General features: G+C 39.8%; 1 protein-coding gene across 1 annotated transcript in view; it reads right to left on the minus strand.

Annotated features, from left to right (window-relative positions):
* LOC149202321 (urease-like) overlaps nt 1-19,999 on the minus strand; it is a 115,232-nt gene that overhangs the window by 86,610 nt on the left and 8,623 nt on the right. The window contains exons 2-3 of the mRNA XM_089399945.1: nt 10,449-10,586; nt 10,277-10,368 (exon numbers count right to left, since the gene is read on the minus strand). Coding sequence (XP_089256071.1) covers nt 10,277-10,368; nt 10,449-10,586 — 230 coding nt within the window. The remainder of the gene's footprint in view (nt 1-10,276; nt 10,369-10,448; nt 10,587-19,999) is intronic.

A 19,999-nucleotide genomic window follows, 5' to 3' on the forward strand; every position in this document is an offset into this window, starting at 1 on the left:
CTAGTTCTATTCATGAAGAAAAAGGATGGCACACTCAGGTTGTGCATTGACTATAGACAACTGAACAAAGTGACCATCAAGAATAGGTATCCCTTGCCAAGAATTGATGATCTATTCGATCAGTTAAGGGGAGCAACATTCTTCTCCAAGATTGAATTGAAATCAGGCTATCATCAAGTGCACATTAAAGACGAAGATATCCATAAGACAACATTTAGAACTAGGTATGGGCATTACGAGTTTGTGGTAGTGCCCTTTGGGCTTACTAATGCCCTTGCAACTTTCATGTGCTTGATGAATAGTGTGCTGCCTTACTTGGACAGATTTGTGGTAGTTTTTGTTGATGACATTTTGGTCTATTCAAAGACCAAGGAGGAACATGAAGAGCATCTGACCGTAGTACTACAGTTGCTAAGAGAACATAAGCTTTATGCAAAGCTTAGTAATGTGATTTCTTCCAATCACATATCCATTATTTGGGACACATTGTCTCAAAAGAGGGAGTAGCAATTGATCCAGAAAAGGTTAAGGCCATCATGGAATGCCAACACATAAGAATATGGCTGAAATTAGGTCCTTTATGGGATTGACAGGCTATTACAAGAGATTCATCAAGAACTTCTCCAAGATTGGCCACCAAATTACTACATTGCAAAAGAAAGGGAAGAAGTTCGAATGGACAATTGACTGTGCAACAAGTTTCAATTAGTTGAAGCAATTGTTAACTAATGCACCAATGCTAAAAATAGCAAAACCTGAGAAGGATTGTGGTTTGCACAAATGCTTGCAAAGAGGGGCTCGATGGAGTCTTGATGTAAGAAGGCCAAGTGATTTGTTATGAATCTCGAAAGTTAAATGAACATCAACGAAATTATGTAACTTATGAATTGGAATTGGCTACCATTGTCCATGCATTGAAGATGTGGAGGTACTACCTCCTTGGTAGAAAATTTACTCTAATGACTGATCATGGAGGGCTGAAATATTTGTTTGATCAACCTAAATTAAATGCAAGGCAAGCCAGATGGCTGGGCACGCTTAGTGAATTTGATTTTGAAATCAAGTATATAAAATGCAAGGAGAATAGAGTGGCTGATGCACTCAACAAGAGAGTACAAATGAACTATATAGCAGCCATAAGTTCTTATGAGACTAATCTTGAAGAAAGGATCAAAAGTGCAGGGCAGCAAGATGAAAAACATCAACAGTTAAAGGAGAAATTGCTACAAGAGTCCAAGGGTGAATGAGACAAGGAATATTGCCTCTCAAAATATGGGTTTATTAGATTCAAGAATAGAATCTATGTGCCAAATGAGGGCAATCTAAAGAAGCTGATATTGAAGGAGTTTCATACTAAACCATACTCCAGTCACCCAAGTTATGAAAAGACTCTAACAACCATCAAGAAATTTTACTATTGTCTTGACTTGAAAAGGGAGGTGGTTGATTTCATCTCGAAATGCATTGAATGCTAATAGGTGAAAGTTGAGTGCAAGCACCCAACTAGCTTATTGCAGTCTATTCCCATTCCAAAATGAAAGTGGGAGGTGATTTCTATGGACTTCATTACAGGGTTGCCAAAGACTTCTAAGCAACATGATGCCATCATGGTAGTGGTTGACAAGTTGAGTAAAGTGGCTCACTTTGTAGCTCTTAAGTCTACAAATTCAACGAGTGAGGTGGTTTAAATTTTCGTAAAGGAAATAGTGAGATTGCATGGAGTTCCTGTTGACCACACTTAGTCAACAATCCAAGGAAGCATAATCCAAAGATATGATTTTTTTTTTGTTTGTCAGAAGTTAAAAGTCATCAACCAACACTATTGTATCATTGTAAACCCAATTTCTGTAAGTTATATTGTAAATGATGCTAGTATGGTCGTTTAATTATGTAACAACACCTAGGTAAGCCTCTGATTTTGGCAACGGATTTCATCCTAGGAAGTTTTTTAACCTCATCGAATTATGTGTGTTTCTAAAAACGATAATTGACAAAGTTTTTCTTCCAGCGTAAACCCCAAAGCTAGGGTGGAATCCCTTGACAAGGTCTTAGGTGAGTCCTAGTGTTACATTGAGTCTTTGTAAAAGTGTGTTTGGGAATAATTTAAGGACATTTGGCTAAACTATTTTATTAAAAACACATTTGGTCTATACTAGATCATATTAAGTCGCAAAATTGAGTTACTTGTTGAGGGTCGAGTCTAAAAGTGTTTTCCCCTTTCAAAGGTTGATATTATGATAATTTGATGTAAAAAATATTTTAGTGCATGGTCCCTCATATTTAGATACCATGGCTAAAATATTTGAGGGCGGAAAAATTATTAATTCCCTTTAGTGTCAATTATTTAATTTTTCTAGCAAAATTAAATTAAATCCTATGCCAAAAAGTTAATTATTTATGAGTCAAAAAATAATTATAGAGAAATTAATTTCTCTCCAAGTGGAAAATAATAAAAAAATTATGGGTCAAAGGAAAGCCAATTTTTGGAGGTCCCCCACCAAGGGAAAAATCGATATTTTAAGAAAATTTGAGCCCTTAGACTTTGGTGGTTAAGTCAAAGTCAAATTTTTGAGGAAATTAATCCAAAAAATTAATGTTTGGATTAATTAAAAGTGGGTTTTAAGAAAAAATCGATTTTTTCCTCAAAATTAAAAATTTGACGATGAAGATTAAAAATGATCATGATATTTTTGACGATCGAGATTATTTTGACGAGGATCAAGCCAACTAGCCTTTATTTTCACTTGGAAGGGTTTCTCTATATAAAGAAGTCATTTTGCTTCTATTGAATATCTTTGGATGATGTAATTCTTGAACGCTGGTATTGAGATGGTACTCTGCTGGGTGTATAATAATAGAAAGACTTTGGGGTTCAGTTCATGGTGTTCCCCCGCCCCCCGCTGATTTGTGGTATGTGTTAGCTATGTGTAATCCTACATTGTGCTGAATATTGCTAAATAATTTTTATTTCATTTGTCGGTGATAAGAACATTCTATTAGTACATGCTATCTTAGGTGATCTGATTCACCATATGATCTAACAATATTCTTGAGAATATTATTACAGGTACGCTACCCCTTGGGCTCCAAGTTCACAGATTGTGGGGAAGAGTTGATTGTATTTGGGTAAGGAGATTTCTTTATGGTACTTGATTTTGTAGGGAGGGTTTTGGCCAATATTTATTTTTCGAAATTTGCTCATCCATTGTTATTTATCCAAAATTATTTCTCCAAAAAATTTTGAATTTGTAAATATTGTATATTTGTAAATTATTTCTAACCCATTTGTTTTGCAGCACTTGGGGTTTTATTATGTTTTGGGATTTTATATTTTTGTATATATATTTGGGGTTTGACATTCTTTGATTTGTTTTTTTGCAGGTAAGCTTCAAGTTGATCAAGAGAATTTTGTTGGGGTTTTGAGGCAGATCTAGGCCTAGGAAGGCAAGATCTAGCCTCCAAGCTAAACGTCCAGCCTTAAGAGGAAGTCGTCCAACCTTTTTGCAGTGAATTTCTGGACAAATTTTTGTTTGTAGAGATTCAATTTTTTTTGAAGCCTTTGAGCCTAGCTGTCCTCCATTTTGGCCTAGCTGTGAGGCCTGATGGCCTCCTAGGGTCCTCGACCCTCTCTTTTCTCTTGGACGCAGCCCTTTTAGGGCTGGCAGTGGCCTCTTAAGGCCCTCGACTCCCCTCTAGAGGAGCTATCTAGCCCTCAAAGGGCCTCAGCCCTCCTCCTTGCCAATGTTATCATAATCGAACTAGTGATCGAACCGAAAAACCTTGTGGACCAGGGAACCAGTCGGAACCAGACCGAAACTAAAAAAAAAACCGGTTTACCAAAAACACATAAAATATTCATATTTTAAAGAAAAACATATATATTCATGTGCATCCATATGAATCCAAACCATTTATACACAAATATGCAAAAGTTCTCATTTATATAGCAAGTAATAGTGCATATAACCAAAATAGCACTTAGTGCAAAACATCGTTGAACCAAAAAACATCAAGCAGCAGGCTCTAAAAGGCCTTTATAGTCCAAAATAACATGATAGTATGATACTATAGTCTACAATACTACAACTACAACCTACAAGTGCTAATTGTCAATGTTATCATCAGAATCATCATCCTGATCATCCTCCTCATCCTCATTTGAAGAATGAGTAGCATCCAAGTTTGCAATCATTGCCTATATTGGGATCTTTATCATCAATATAACCCTCTAAGCATTAAAATAAGATAGAAAAAGCGTAGCATGTCAAGTCAAGATTTTGTTTTAGTGATGGGTACATTTTTAGTAGAGTCATGATAGAGGAGTTCGACAACCATTGCCACTAACATCAAAGTACATAGAGGGTTTGTTGCTCTTTATTAAATACTAGTTCCTTACCCTCGTACATGACAAAATCTAATGAAAATGCTGCATCGTACTTGATCTTGTAGATCCATATGGAACCTAAAACTAATCTATTCTCTGGTCTAAGCACCACCTCCCAAACATCATTTGTCGTGATAGAACTATATTCTTCTACCATGGCATCCACCCACACCTGATGTTGTGCGGCTTCTTGAAAATTGGAGGGTTCTGCAGCTTGAGCCACCGAGGCCTGGTATTTGTCAGGTTGCATGTGCTGCCTCTTGTCAGTTCTAGGATATCCAACAAACTCTTCTGCATCCTTTAAGGTCTGACGCACTTCCCTACTGGTCCTACCACTGGTGGTGGGAGGTTCAATCTGTTCCTCTACCTGTACTTGTAGCTCTGTCTGCTAAGAACTTCCTAGATCTCTTGCCCCTGAGGAGATGTTGGTACTAGTCATTGTACTCGAATAATGTGATTGTCCCCTTGTTTGTTCTACTGGCAGTCCCTGCTATTGTTGGACTAAAGGAACATCTGATGACTGATCTCCTATAGGCATCTCTCGAGATTTTCTGAAAGCTCTGTCTTCCATGAACTTTACATCTCGCCTCACTACAATCTTCCTGCTGCCAGGAACGTAGATTTTGTATGCCTTTGAGGTCTCACTATATCCCACGAGATACCCCTTTTCTGCAGTCTGATCCAACTTACTACGCTTCTCATCTGGAATGTGACAATAGGCCACACTTTCGAATATCCTCAAATGACTACCTCAAGTTTCTTCTCGGTGAAAACTCCCTCTAGCGTTTTCTTCCCCAAAGCTCTGTGAGGTGTCCTGTTTTGAATGTACACTGCTGTGTGGCATGCTTCTGCCCATAGGATTCCAGGCAAATCCTGATCATACAACATGGCCTTTGTTGCCTCGACTATAGTTCTGTTCTTCTGCTCCGCTCCTCCATTCTGTTGCGGATTGTAGGGAGGTGTCCACTCTCTTTTGATACCTTCCTTTGCACAGAAATCTGTGAAGTCTTTATCCGTGTATTCTCCACCATTATTTGAATGTAGTACCTTGATCTATTTCCCTGTCATGTTTTCTACGAGAGCCTTGAACTTTCGAAACCGATCAAAGACCCAATCCTTGGTCTTTAAGAAGTAGATCTAGGTTATTCTGGAATGGTCATCAATGAAGGTGGTGAAATACTCGCCACCGCTAAGAGCTCTGGTGGACATAGGGCCGCAAATATTTGAGTGTATCAATCATAACACGCCATTGGCTTTGCTGTCACTTCTGGGAAACGTTTCTTTTGCGTACTTTCCAAGTACACATCCGCGACATAGATCATCGTGTTCGGTGTTGAGAGCTGGAACTCTTGTTACTGTCTCTCTGAGCAACTTGAGTGCTCCATGGTGCAAGTGTCCCATCCTCCTGTGCCATAGTTCATTCCTCTCCTTCCTACTGTTGTTATCACTGCCTATCAATGCCATTAGAGAATCGATCTGCAATTTATATAGCCTGTTGCTTCGAGCTCCAATCTGCCTCACCTTCTTCTAGGTAGGATGCTTGACATATACTTTCTTTTCCACAAAGTATACATCGTATCCCTTGTCCTGCAATTGAGACACTGAAATTAGGTTCAACCCAATCCTGGCACATGCAGTACATTCATGGTGCTAGTACTAGTTCTTGCTTCTGTTTGAAAATCTATGGTGCCTCTCTCTACTGGAGTACACTTAGTTCTGTTGCCCATAGTTATCTGGAAGTCCATTTGCTCCTCTTGATAGCTTGAGAAATATCCTTACTCTAGTCATGCGAGCTGAAGCTTCGCTATCAATATACCAGACATCAGCTAAAGCCGATCCTAACAGATACACAAACTCATCTTCCAATTTGGAAGATAATTCCGAGACTTCTTGATTATCCATAATTTTATGTGTTATTTCCTTCCCAGCACTGAATTTGCTGCTCTGCATGGAAACTGCTGCACTACCCCCTCTGCGTCTAACAAATCTCGATCCAAAATTTTTTATTCTCTGTCGACTCACTCAGAGAATTATTTTTCCACGAAAAATTTGCTCACCTAGCAAATGGACTATTCAGCCTCTCTGGGGTTTCGAATTGCTGCCTAGGCAGTTCTTTTTGAAATCCTTCTCCCGTTTGCAACCAAGCTCTTCTTGCTTTACCAGTGCTCTAATACCATGTGAAAATTCGGTGATCCCAAATCCTACTGCAGTAACTGATAATATTTCTTCTATTTGTTAAATTACTTAAACAAATTATTTGCAGTTTTCTACGACAAATATCAAAATACATACACTACAGCCTTCACAAATAAAATTCTGCGGAAAGTAAATACAAGGAAAATACTAGCACATATATAACCATAGTGACAGTTATTTTTGGACAATTGTCCCCAGAAAAACCCAATGTGGGAAAACTAGTGCAGCAAATGAGGGTTTTTTTTATTAATCTTCAACAATAATTTTTGTACAAGACAAAATAGAGGAAGAGTCACTAAGAGAAATTTACTGGTGAATTTCTCACACTCCACAACGTTTCTCTGACCCTGAAGAGGACCTCCTGCCCCTTTTGTTGGCCTTTCTGCGTCACCCTCTGCGCAGTGACTGTGTAGGCCCTGTGTCAATCCTTCTGTGCTGATGATTTGCATCCCTCCTCTGTGTTGCCCCCTCCAGATTTGTCCTGCACTCTCAGACTATGTTGATGCCCTCTCTCTCCCACGTGCAACTCACTCTTTGATTCGATTTTCTCTTGCCGAACTTTAGCCACTGAGAAAATTGATCTGCTTGAGCAACTGAGTATCTGATCTGGTGTTTCCTCCATCTACCCATCGACTTCTTCTTATAATATTTTGTTGGAGCACCAACGACCAAGATTAAAACATAATCGATGGCTAAGATTAACTAGAAATCAATCCATGTTTTCTTCTAGAAGATTCTCACCATGACTTAATTAATACCCTTTAATTAACCAAATCTCCTAAGTTTAGACTTAGGAACCAGGGTTGCAGGAATCGCCCCCCCCCCGATCCTAACCCGAAACCGCGACCCGTGCGGAATCGTTCCGGAATCTCCAAAAGAAGCGCGATTCCGAATTTGAGGTGGCGCGATTCCTGGTTTTAAAAACGATTCCTGCCATATAGGTTGCGTTGCCCCCGGAATCGCGCTTCGGAAGGCGATTCGGGCAAGAGGTGGCGCCACGCAACCTGCCCGGAAGCGCACGCCACCCGCACGCCACCCGGGCGCAACCCGCACGCAACCCGGGCGCAACAGTTCATTGAGTGCTGGAACTGAAGACAAAATCAAACTTGGTTGAATTAGACTATGGTATAATCCTGAGAATAAACCTTCTATGGACAACAACAGAAGTTAGGAAGGTTCATAATATTTGCAAAAGCTTACTAAATGTAAATTTATATTCCGGTTGGTACAGAACAAAATGTAAATTTATATGCCTGGGAGTGGGGCCTTCATAAGGTGTTTGAGTTGACCTTTGTAGAAGCCCTAAAGAAGTATGTTTCATTGAGTGCTGGAACTGAAGACAGAATCAAACTTGGTTGAATTAGACTATGGTATAATCCTGAGAATAAACCTTCTATGGACAACAACAGAAGTTAGGAAGGTTCATAATATTTGCAAAAGCTTACTGTATATCAAGTCTTGGTTTTGTGAGTAAGGACTTCCATCACCTTCAGTGAATTATTCTTGACAGTATTACCAGTCACAATCATTGTTGCAAAGTAGTGAATCCAAGCAGTTTGTATGGTATTCAGTCTTCATTACTGTCATTATTTCTTTGCACAAAGTCTGTAGCAAAGATTGAGCAGAGCACGTGAAATATATATATATATATATATATATGGATACAGTTCTGGGGTTTCCACATCCATGAACAGTGAAAAGCATAGAACAGTGATAGAGATACCTAATTCAGTATACATCTGTAATAATCTTGCTGGCAAATTAAATGATGATACAAAGACATCTATAGTATTGCAACCTTACTTTACTCTTGCAAGCAGTAACATGATGATGACAGAATGCCAAAGTAACCTTGAAACAACAACCTAGTTGAAATCAGTATTTTGTGGACTGGACTTTGAAGTCCTGTTGACATAGCTTCTTTTGACAACATCTAACAAGAATGGAGTCCACACACACAACACTTGCATAATTATTCAAGGATAATCTGAAATCTGAAGTTTTGATTACAAAGACTGAGCTGGAGGGACGCACTGTATTAATTGTTACCATCATCATTTTGAACAGAACATATACATCATTGAGTTAGACTGAGACTTGTAGACTTGTGAATTTGAATTTTGAACCTTTTTGGCTTGGCGGTGACCAAGTGACATATTTTGTAAACATTATTATTTGAATTTTGGACATGACAAATGTTGACAGTTGCTCACTTGCTAGATAAATCATAATATGCTCTATGTTTTATGTTTTATAATATGCTTAAATGTTTTATGTTTTATAATATGCTTAAAAATTTGATGTATGTTTGTAATAGCTAGAATATAGATGATTGTTGTACATACTAGTAACTACAATGGAATCATGGATGCCATATCTATCTTGATTTATGCAAAAATATGCATGTTTTCATGTCTTCTACAATTAATTTGGTATTTGGGATGTTTGTTTTGAGTATAAATGCAAAAAAATATAAATATATATATATATATATAGCAGACGCTTCCGCGGACGCTTCGCTTCCTAGATTTTTGGAAAATGACGCTTCCGCGCTCCGCGCTTCCGCTTCGCTCCCGCTTCGTGCAACATTGTTAGGAACCATTAAAAAAAAGTTAATTATTTTAATTAAGTCATCTCTAGGTGGAATTTCCAGAAACGACTTCTGGGTTTTGGAGAATACATGTATTCTAGCCTCTCCACAAATTTTCATGGCTAGAACACATCCGATGCTACAAAAATCAACACAAAGTAGTTCAATTGTGACACCTTCATGCAATATTTCATGATATCATTAGCCCAAAGGTTGATAGGCATTGGTTCCATATCATCTCATTTCGTTGTTCCTTCTCCTTCCTTTGCTTTCATTCCCATTTCCTTTTTCCATTTCACTACACCATTTGTTTTTCTTAGACTAGCTCTTTACAAAATCACCTTGAGCCTCCACTCCACAGCCTTGGCGATCCTATCTTTAGGGAAGCTCCCCTTGAGTTGGAGAAGAGCCAACCAAAACTGTGAGGAGGAGCTAGCGAGGTGACAATTTGTAGCATTCCTAAGTTACAGAAACTAGCCCTTTGATGCTTGGAGCTTTACATCATACATGGGTGCTAGATTTTGTTGTAACAAGGCCTTATCATAACTAAAATAGTAAAATATGTTTTAGATCCTTTATTAAACAATAGTTAATAATGAAAAACATTTAGTCATATTAAATACCAAAGACTTCATCTAAGCATTCTTAGTAGTATTATGTACACAAGTATCTAGAATATAACAAAATAAATTAGCCTTTTTATAAAAAGTGCTATAAGTTTGAAATGATTTACAACGAAGGAAACTCCTCTATAACTGATATACTATTAGTAGCCAAACAGATTCATGATCAACTACATACATTTTTTCATTCCAACTTAGCATTAACATGCAATTAATCTATTATTCAATTACATTATGATAGCATCAAGTGAAATGAGTATAATAATTCCAGGACTCTGGTAACCTATTATATTCATTCATGACAATCTCATTATATTATAAATTGGTACCATAGTGGCATGATTTGACCACATCCATCACCATATCACGTCATGACCCGACTCTTTATATCGATACAACTCCAAGATCCATAATCATTTTGATGGAAATGCAAACTATCACTTGATTGCAAATATAATAATGGAATACAGATTATAAGTCTACCTGTGGTAGGTGTGTATTGTTCTATCATGAAATGCACCAATTGAATGCTCAACACAACCAGCCTCATTCAATGTATCTGTGTGAATGGTCACCTATAATTGGGGAAAAAAGTATTATTTATCCATTGAAATCAGTTCTAGAAGAAATTTTGAAAGTCCAAAACATTACTTACCTGTACATCATACATGTCAGCCACATTTAGACACGTGTCAATAGCAGCAGGAGTGCTTCCCCAATCTTCATGAAGCTTTAAGCCTATAGCTCCAGCCTTTATAATTTCATCTAAACCTGCTGCACTAGAAGTATTTCCCTGAATTTGACATTCAGAAAAAATTACAATCAAGAATAACACTCTTTGACTTTGATCCTTCTCTATTTTATACTTGTGGAAGAAGCTTTTCTTTGAGATTTCACATTTTTGACTTCAATAACGTTAAATTTTTAGATTTATAAAACATGTTACATTAATCAAAATGTTTTGTTGATAGTTATTTCATTAATTGCCTAGAGAAAACCATTGAGCATGTGTACAATATATAGCTATGCTCCTATGGCACCTCTTGGTTCAGATATAATAGAGTACTAAGCTAGTGGTGATGAGCCCAAACATTAACTAGCTAGGAAATTGACTACCCGCTAGAAACGAGATGCAAATAACAAGGATGGGCCTTGTTACCTACCATATAAACCTATCAGCAAATGAAGACTCCATGGCCCAATGAACAAAGTGCTTGACAATTTTTTTCAAATTCAGTAGTCAAGCAGGGCAATTTTGCCCCTTTCGCTTCTCTCTCCTTCTCTCATTTTTTCTCTATGCAAATTCTGTACCCCCACGGGGGAGTTGTAAAAAATGTCACTAGCATGATGAACTTATGTAAAAGATTTAGACCCTTGGGACCTGGTTACTAAGGAAGTTTCTCTAGAGTGTTTTTTCACTTAGTTAATTATTTCTGCTTTTTAGCGGTATATAATTAATTTAGTTTTTTCACTCACAACCTCCAAAGTTAGAGTGCCTTAATAACTAGGCCTTGAGTGTGTTTTCTAAGTCTAGGGTCAATGTATATTACCATGCTAGGCATTATCTTGAGTCTCGCAAAATTGCATTAGGTTTTAATAGGATTTTTTAATAATTAAAAATTTCTTGCAAAATGAAGTTTTAAATTAATTTTTATGCAACAAATAAAAAAGTGGTACTAGGAAGACTCATATGGCATGTGGGTACCTGATTTTTATGCTCAAAGCACCAATATTACCCTAGTATCCATTTTGGGGTGGAAAATATTAATTTTCCCTCGTGAAAAATCACTTTTACTCAAAAGAGTGAGAGAAAGACATGAAAAATCAGAATTAAAGCAGTCTTTTGAAGGAAGCCCTAAATTGATATCAGAAGTGTTTGTGACAGAACAATACTGATTCATGTGCAAAGATCGATATTTTTTTTGGAGTGTGTATTTGTGCTTCAGCCCTCTGACAAGGAGTTTCCAAGAGCTAAGGACTATTGAAATTGTAGCTATGGTCTGTCTTCATAAAATTATTTATTTTCATTGTATTCGAGAAAAACAAAATTATTATTTCAAGTGGCTCCACAAGTGCTAGGCTGGCTCTTCTAGATGATCAAGATGACTTGCCTAGAAGCTCACATGATGGCTAGTTGGCATGCCTTGAAACTCTCTCATTTGGATCACATGATGGCTAGTTGGCTTGCCTAGAAAATCACTCATTCGGATCACATTAGTCATGGTCAAGACAGTTTTCCTAACAACTCACCAATTCAGATCATCTAATGGCTATATAAAGAACTCAATTCGCACTCCCTAAAGTGTAATTCGATCACTCACTCACATCTGATCTGATCTCCTATGCAAAGGACTACAAGGAAGAGCATATGGGCATATCAAGGCAAGAAATCTTCTTTTTACCTCTCTCTAAGATTTGATCCAGTTTGAGTTGAAGGCTGAAGTTTTGTAGCTTCTGTTGGAGGGTCCGAAGTCTAAGATCTATGATCACTACAGTCTGCTTCTTGTCCAAGATAATTATCATCCTAGTTCTTCTTCTAGGCCGAGTTCTAGAAGGTTGTATCAAAATACTTTCTGAGGTTCGAAATCATATTGTTTTGAGATCGTTAACATTAGTTCAAGGTCTGGAAGGAGATCAAAATCTGCTCTAGTCCGAGATCATTGGCTATTAGTCTCTAGGCTGAGCCCTAGAGAAGTATCATTTGTGTTTTGTTCTGTGATCCAAGCTTGTATTTAGTCTGAGTTTGAGGCTTCCTTAGATCTACAACTAGGCCGAGACCTGAGACGAGATCCAAGTCATTTAAAGACTGTAATTGGTCTGATTTTTGTGTTTCCTCAGGATTGCACTCTATTAGAAATCCGAGTTTCAGAAGGAAAGTGTTATCCAAGCTTGGGTATAGTATTATGGTAAGAATATCAACTTGGATCGTGTTGGATTTCTTGTTCACATTGTATTGGGGACAGTCTGCATTGGTAACTTAGCACTTGTGGGAGCCTTCTTGTGGCCAGAATAGCCCCTGTCTTGATGTATTAGTGAAGGATCTCTCTAAGGAAATAATTTGTTGGGTTTTCCCCTTAGTGGGGTTTTTGCCCTAGTCTCTGACCTAAACATTGGTGTCTTATAGTGATCTCTTCTTTCTCCTTACTGTTTTTATTTGATGAAGAGAAAGTAATTGCAAAGAAAAACCTAATATATTCACAAATAAATATCAGAAGTTCAGAAATCTCGCTTGAACACATTGTACTTGGATTTTCAACAAGGATGACAAAGAAGTTTGTGCAAGAGGTGTTGGTAATTGTGTGACAAAAGGCAGAATGTAACAAAGAAGAATTGTGCTTGTATATAGATCAAAATGAGCCAAGGAGTCAAGCTAAAGAGCTAAGACAAGTTAAAGTTTACATGTCAGGTGGTTGTAATCAAGGTTAAGGGTGAAAATCTGAAGATAGTATGGTAGGGTGACAACCCCTACTGAAGAAGGGCAGTTTGTATAAACCAGGAGTTGTTACTGACAGGTCTAAGGATCTACGAATTGCTGAGTTGGTGCTCAGCTAAGGAGATTGGAGTCTCTTGTAGGTTGGTGCGTATGAAGTTGTTGAGTTGGAGCTCAGTTAGGGGATTGAAATCTCTTGTAGGTTCTTGCCTACGAAAGTTGAAAGTCAATGATCGCTGAGCAGTGAGGATTGGTGTCCTCATCTTCTTGACAAGTTCGATTGTGAAAAATCCATGATTGCAATTGTTGATTTGTGGTAGCATTGGATGTGCTTTAGCCATGAAAATTCGTGGAGAAACTAAAGCACATGAGATCTCCAAAACCCAGAAATCATTTGGAGAAATTCTACCCGGATGAGGAGATATTAAAATAATTAATATTTTTAATGGGGTCCTAAGTATAAACTTTGGAAAATTGAAATATTAATGTGTATTAGTATAATTTTGGGTTAGAAGGTTCCAAGAGACAAGGATCAAGCCAAATCTAATCTTAGCCCTTGATTAGGGACTTAATCTCGGCCGTTGAAGACTCAACAAGAAAAGTATAAGAAGAGGCTTGAGGGTCAGTTGGAGATACACCAAAATTGATTAGTTAGTTCGATTTTCTAGAGCGGGGTTTGCTAAGAGAATCGACAGATGGGTAAGGGACCACAAGGCTGGCTCAGGTGACGACGAAATGGCATAATCAGCTAGTTGGTGGCTGCAATGGGCTGTTGGCTGTCGGCTGAGGACCATCATGGAATTTCCCATAGGGATATCACCCACAAAATGGTGGGTAACAAGTGCATCTCATGCAGATCCCAAGGAGCCATTGCCTTGAGTCTTGCATAACACCCAAATGGAGAGTTTCCAAGGTGAATTCAAAAATGCCCTTAAGAGATGCTTGCTTCACCCTACGGGCATTGAAATGTTGAAGCTCAATGAAGAACTAGATCTTCATTCTTCCAATGGAGTTGCTAGATGACTAGATTTATCCTTCTCAGTGGGATGAGCTCAATCAAGGAAATGAAGCTTAGAGTTTGGATTTCGAGGAGGTCGACTCTAATACTCCCTCGACAGTGGCATTGGAAGATGTTGCCTCAAAATTTAGCAGGCCTTGTGAGGGTATCTTGTTGACAAAATGTAACTAGGTTTGGTCTTCATAAATGTAATTTTGATCTTTGTAATTGTAAAAGAAAAGAAATATTATTTTTGTAAATTATAAAGTGAGTTTCTTGCTCATTACATAGGTCCAACACATGTTGAAGTGCTATAGGAAATTCAAAGAGTCAAAGAAAATGTTAACGAGCTCTTCTTGAGCATATATGTAATGTATATGAGTCAACCTAGTGTCTAAATCAACCCTCCAAGACAAGTACAATCCTCCTGAAGAAGGCAACAAGCAAAACGATGAAGAAAGTAGTTATGTCGGCCTCAAAATGTATATAAATATCAAGTCGGCTCACATATGGAGACACAACGGTTCACTGGTTCATGTCGGCTTGAATACATGGACAAACAACTATAACTAGAGTCACCACAGAGAGACAGAACTTTGGACAAGCCTCTGCAACTTTGGATGAGGACAGAACCTTGACATACCTCTGAAATCTCGGTAACAATTACAGTGACATCTTCGAACACCTCTCTGAAATCTCAGACAAGTGAAATGGTACAAGAATCTCGGATGAAGACAATATTACAGTGTTTCGGTTGGAGAAGGATTCTATGGTTTTCGGATGGGTATGACAGGGGTATACACTCTCTCACAGTCTCAGCATAACTATGATAAGAAGGAACTCAGTAATCCCACAATGATATACTCTCAGCATAACTGTGATCTCGGTGCAAGGAGAATATAATTACAGTCTCGGTGAAGATATCAGTAAGAAAGACAGTCACATTCTTGGCATAACTATTATGATGAGGATCTCAGTGATACTCTCTCGACATACTTCTAGATGTTGTCATAAGTCTTAGTATAACAGTGTTGCAACAATAGTGATCTCAGTAATGACCTTGATAGTACAACAGTAGTGAAGACCTCGGTGAAGCAGTAGTGATGATGATGAACTCAGAAGTGACAAAGAAGAGGATTGGTGTCTTGGTCTTGGAGTGGCCTAATAGGTCAAGGGTCATGGTCTTGGTATTCGTCAATTGGAATCTCTATAAGAAGAATTTTGTGCGGGTTTTCCTCTCAAAGAGTGAGAGGTTTTGGCCCTGGTAGATGTTAAAGTTTCTAAGTTTACTTAGTTAGAAACCCTCCATGCACTTTATCTGATTTATTCCTACCTACTTGTTATTTTCCTTAACAAGTTATTTACAATGTAAATACTGAAAATAAACACTAGTGCATGCTCAACATATTACAGATCAACAACTAAAAGAAACAAGAACAAACGAACCACATGACACCATTATTATTGGACTAATGTCCCCGGAAAAACCCAATGTGGGAAAACCAGTGCAGCTATCTGAGGGTTTTCTTATTAAGCAATATCAGAGTACAATCTTGGTGCCGAAACTAGCCTACCCAACAGAGAATTTCTTGAGCAGTAATACCTCTCAGTTTCTGACAAATCTACTAGCTGAAACCTTGGATAATCCTTTTGGCAACTACTCAGCACCAATCTGCCCTAGAAACCCCAGCGTCTGCCCAATCTGGACTGCGTCAGCCTCTCCTAGCCCAACGCTGGCCCTGCGTCAGCATATCTTGGCTTGCGTCAGCTCTCTGAGCCTCTGCATCAGCTATGTTGGCCCCTCTGGTGCTCTACGTAGCACTTAGCTGCCTCTACGTGAGCACTGGCTACTCCTGCATCTCTCTCTTTGGCTGCTCTGTTGCTAACCCAACACTATCTCTGCCTCTCTGTCTCTCTGTACTCAATGCCCCTCAGCTGCTCTCCCGATCACTGATTCTATCTCTCTTAGCAAACCCTGCTCTAGATAATAGAATGACTGATCACTTTGGTGTATTCTCCAAGTGACCCTCAAGCCTCCTCTTATACTTTTCCTGTTGACATCTCAATGACCGAGATTAAGTCCCTAATCAACAAGTAAGATTAGATCTGGCTTGATCCATGTCTTTTGGACCATTCTAACACAGATTCAAATTAATACACATTAATATTTTATTTTCCCTAAGTTTAGACTTAGGAACTCCGTTAAAAATATTAATTATTTTAATATCTCTTAATCTGTTTAGAATTTGCCCAAACCCTTTCTGGGTATTGGAGATCTCATGTGCCCCAACCTCTCCACCAAATTTTGTGGCTAGAGCACATCCGATGCTACCCCAAATCAACACACCCTCTTAGCGAGGACTATGCTCTAGCAATACTCCTCTCTGAGTATTACTCTAATCATCCGGCATTGGTACCTGTGCTGATGTTAGGCCTTCCTACCCAACATCTGTTGCACTACTGCCCATGGTTCTGCCACTGCCACTGCTGCATCTATACGACAGCTCCCTTTGCATCCGTGCTGCTGCTGGTCCTTCCTCCCAACACTGCATCTGCACTGCACCTCCTCTCATCATGTTGCATCGTGCTGCCCACTGCTGCACTACAACTCAGTTACCAAGAAGTAAGTAACTGATCTCCCAACTGACCTCCTTGTTGGGCTAGAAACACCCATTGATGTTGAAGCTCCCTCTGCCGCTGACAAGTGCTCCCATTCTGACCTCTGCGTTGTTGCAACAACTCCTTGCATCTCGCACCGTTGCACACCTCTATGTGCCTTCCTGCATTGGTGCAACACTCCTGTGCCTCTCACACTGCTGCAACTTGCTAGCCTTGCGCTGTCTCGGGATTCCTGCACTGTAGCTCTTTCTGCCGCTCCATCCGCATCTGTCTCTACCCACTCAGCCAGTCCTGCTACTCCTCAATGGGGCTCCCATAGCAAGGTCTAATCCAAGAGGCTAGGTACCTCGAGGATCCTGCCCCTCATCACCTGTAGTCCTCTTGACTACAACTTGATGTCTCCCCACTTCTATTCAAGTGGTGCATGTGCACTCATGGCACAGTCATCGTCTGTCAAAATTTCCTTCTCTGCCCATGCTGGCGCTGCCTTAGTCTCGAAAGACTCTCCCTTACTCCTCTTCCTTAGACACTGAGTCGCATAATGACCTAGCTCCCCACAGTGGAAGCACTTGCTCTTGGAGAGATCCTTCTTCTTCTGCTTCTCCTGCGTTCCCTCAGATACTAGGGCCACATCTTCCTCCTCTTGCTTGACTTTGATCCCCTTCCTGCTGCTACCTGTCTTTGAATGTCGTCTTATCTCTTCCTCGTGAAGAGCTTCCCACATCTCGTCCCACGGTGGAAATGTCCCTTTGCCTAGTATACTTTGGACAAACACTTCCCAGTCTTCGAGACAACATTCAGGGTTGTCCTCACCATCAACTCATGATCTGGTGTCATTCCTATAGCAGTCAACTGGTCTCGTATCTCATCCAGTCCTCTGAGGAAGGTGTCAATCGATTGCCCCTTCTTCATCTGATATGACCTCATCTGATTCTCAAGCAACATTCTTCTTTGCACAGAAGTATGCTGATACAACTTCTTGAGAGCCTCCCACATCTCAAATGTCGTTTCCTTCTCAGCTATATGTGGTACCACATGATCCTTGACCCTATCAAGGATAATGCACTTGGATCTCGCCATCGCCTCCTCGTACCTATCATTATCACTGGGGTCAACTGGAACAGTTATTACCTTCAAGGCGAAGTTCTTAACACAATTCCTATCAAGCACTGATAAGATTTTGGCCTTCCAGACTGCGAAGTTTGATGCTCTGTCCAGTCTATCCTGATCTCTTACCCCATGTAGTGCCATGATGCTCCTCTACTTCCCTCCTAGAAGTTCTCTGTTCGACTCTTTTGAGTCTCTACTTCCCGTCTGGAAATTCTCTTCTGGACTCCCTCTGAGTCCTGATTTCCCTCCTGGAAATCCTTTTGCCACTTGTCAAGATGCCCCCTACTCTGATCGACTTGTGCAGCTGCACTTCTGATCCGGGTTCCTCGGCTAGAAACCCTCGGTAACAACTCCTTTGGCCCTCCTCTGTCAGGTACTGTTCTGACTACAGTGCCTCAGCAGCTCCACTCTGCAATATTCCTGTAGCCTTCTAGACCCCAACAACTGCCTCATGTTGGCTCTGCATCAGCCCTGGGATGCCCTGCATCAGCCCTCTGGCCCTCTGCGTCAGCAACGCTGGCCTTTCTGGGGGCTTTGCGCAGCTCCCGACTTCCTTTGCGTGTCCCTGGCTGGCTTTGTGTCACACTCCTTGGCTTCTGCGTTAATAGAAACAGCTTCTGTCACCTCGGGACAACTGTTTTCTGCTGCTATTGCTCCGCTCAGCTGATGTCTCTTAGTCCTCCTGTGATCTGCAATCACCCTCTGATACCATGTTGAAGTTTCTAAGTTTACTTAGTTAGAAGCCCTCCATGCACTTTATCTGATTTATTCCTACCTACTTGTTATTTTCCTTAACAAGTTATTTACAATGTAAATACTGAAAATAAACACTAGTGCATGGTCAACATATTATAGATCAACAACCAAAAGAAACAACAACAAACACACCACATGACACCATTATTTTTGGAATAATGTCCCCGGAAAAACCCAATGTGGGAAAACTGGTGGAGCTATCTGAGGGTTTTCTTATTACGCAATATCAGAGTACAATCTGGGTGCCGAAACTAGCCTACCCAATAGAGAATTTCCTTAGCAGTAATACCTCTTGGTTTCTACAATCTACTCGCTGAAACCCCGGATAATCCTTCCGGCAGCTACTCAGCACCAATCTGCCCCAGAAACCCCAATGTCTGCCCAATTTGGATTGTGTTAGCCTCTCCTAGCCCAACGCCAGCCCTGTGTCAGCTCTTTGAGCCTCTGCGTCAGCTACACTGGCCCCTCTGGTGCACTACGCAGCACTTAGCTGCCTCTGCGTGGGCACTAGCTGCACCTGCGTCTCTCTCTCTGGCTGCTCTGTTGCTAACTCGACACTATCTCTGCCTCTCTGTCTCTCTGTACTCAATGCCCCTCAACTGCCCTCCCGATCACTGATTCTATCTCTCTTAGCAAACCCCGCTCTAGAGAATAGAATCACTGATTACTCTGGTGTATTCTCCAAGTGATCCTCAAGCCTCCTCTTATACTTTTCCTGTTGACATCTCAACGGCCAAGATTAAGTCCCTAATCAACGGCTAAGATTAGATCTGGCTTGATCCATGTCTTTTGGACCATTCTAACACAGATTCATATTAATACACATTAATATTTTATTTTCCCTAAGTTTAGACTTAGGGACTCCATTAAAAATATTAATTATTTTAATATCTCCTGATCTGTTTAGAATTTGCCCAAACCCTTTCTGGGTATTGGAGATCTCATGTGTCCCAACCTCTCCACCAGATTTCGTGGCTAGAGCACATTCGATGCTACCCCAAATCAACAGCAGAAAGCCAACATTTTGTGTTCTTGTCTCTTGTATTTTGATAGCTATTTGATGAACTAAGGAAGATACACTCTAATAATAAGGAAAGATTGTACTAATAAGAAAAACCTCACAAATAGTTATCATGCTAAGAAGAATCTCATTAAATGCGCTTGCCCTAGATTCTTCAACATATCTCACAAGACAAAAAGCTAGACCAAGTGACAACACTACGAGGTGTGGTACATTGTCACCAAAACTAGCACCTATTTTGTAGTGGATTCTCACCATAAGGGAGGCTTCCCT

The sequence above is a fragment of the Pinus tabuliformis genome, chromosome 2_1, assembly GCF_031772625.1.
Source record: "Pinus tabuliformis cultivar Carrire ecotype Pingquan chromosome 2_1, CPIR1, whole genome shotgun sequence".
NCBI classification, from domain to species: domain Eukaryota; kingdom Viridiplantae; phylum Streptophyta; class Pinopsida; order Pinales; family Pinaceae; genus Pinus; species Pinus tabuliformis.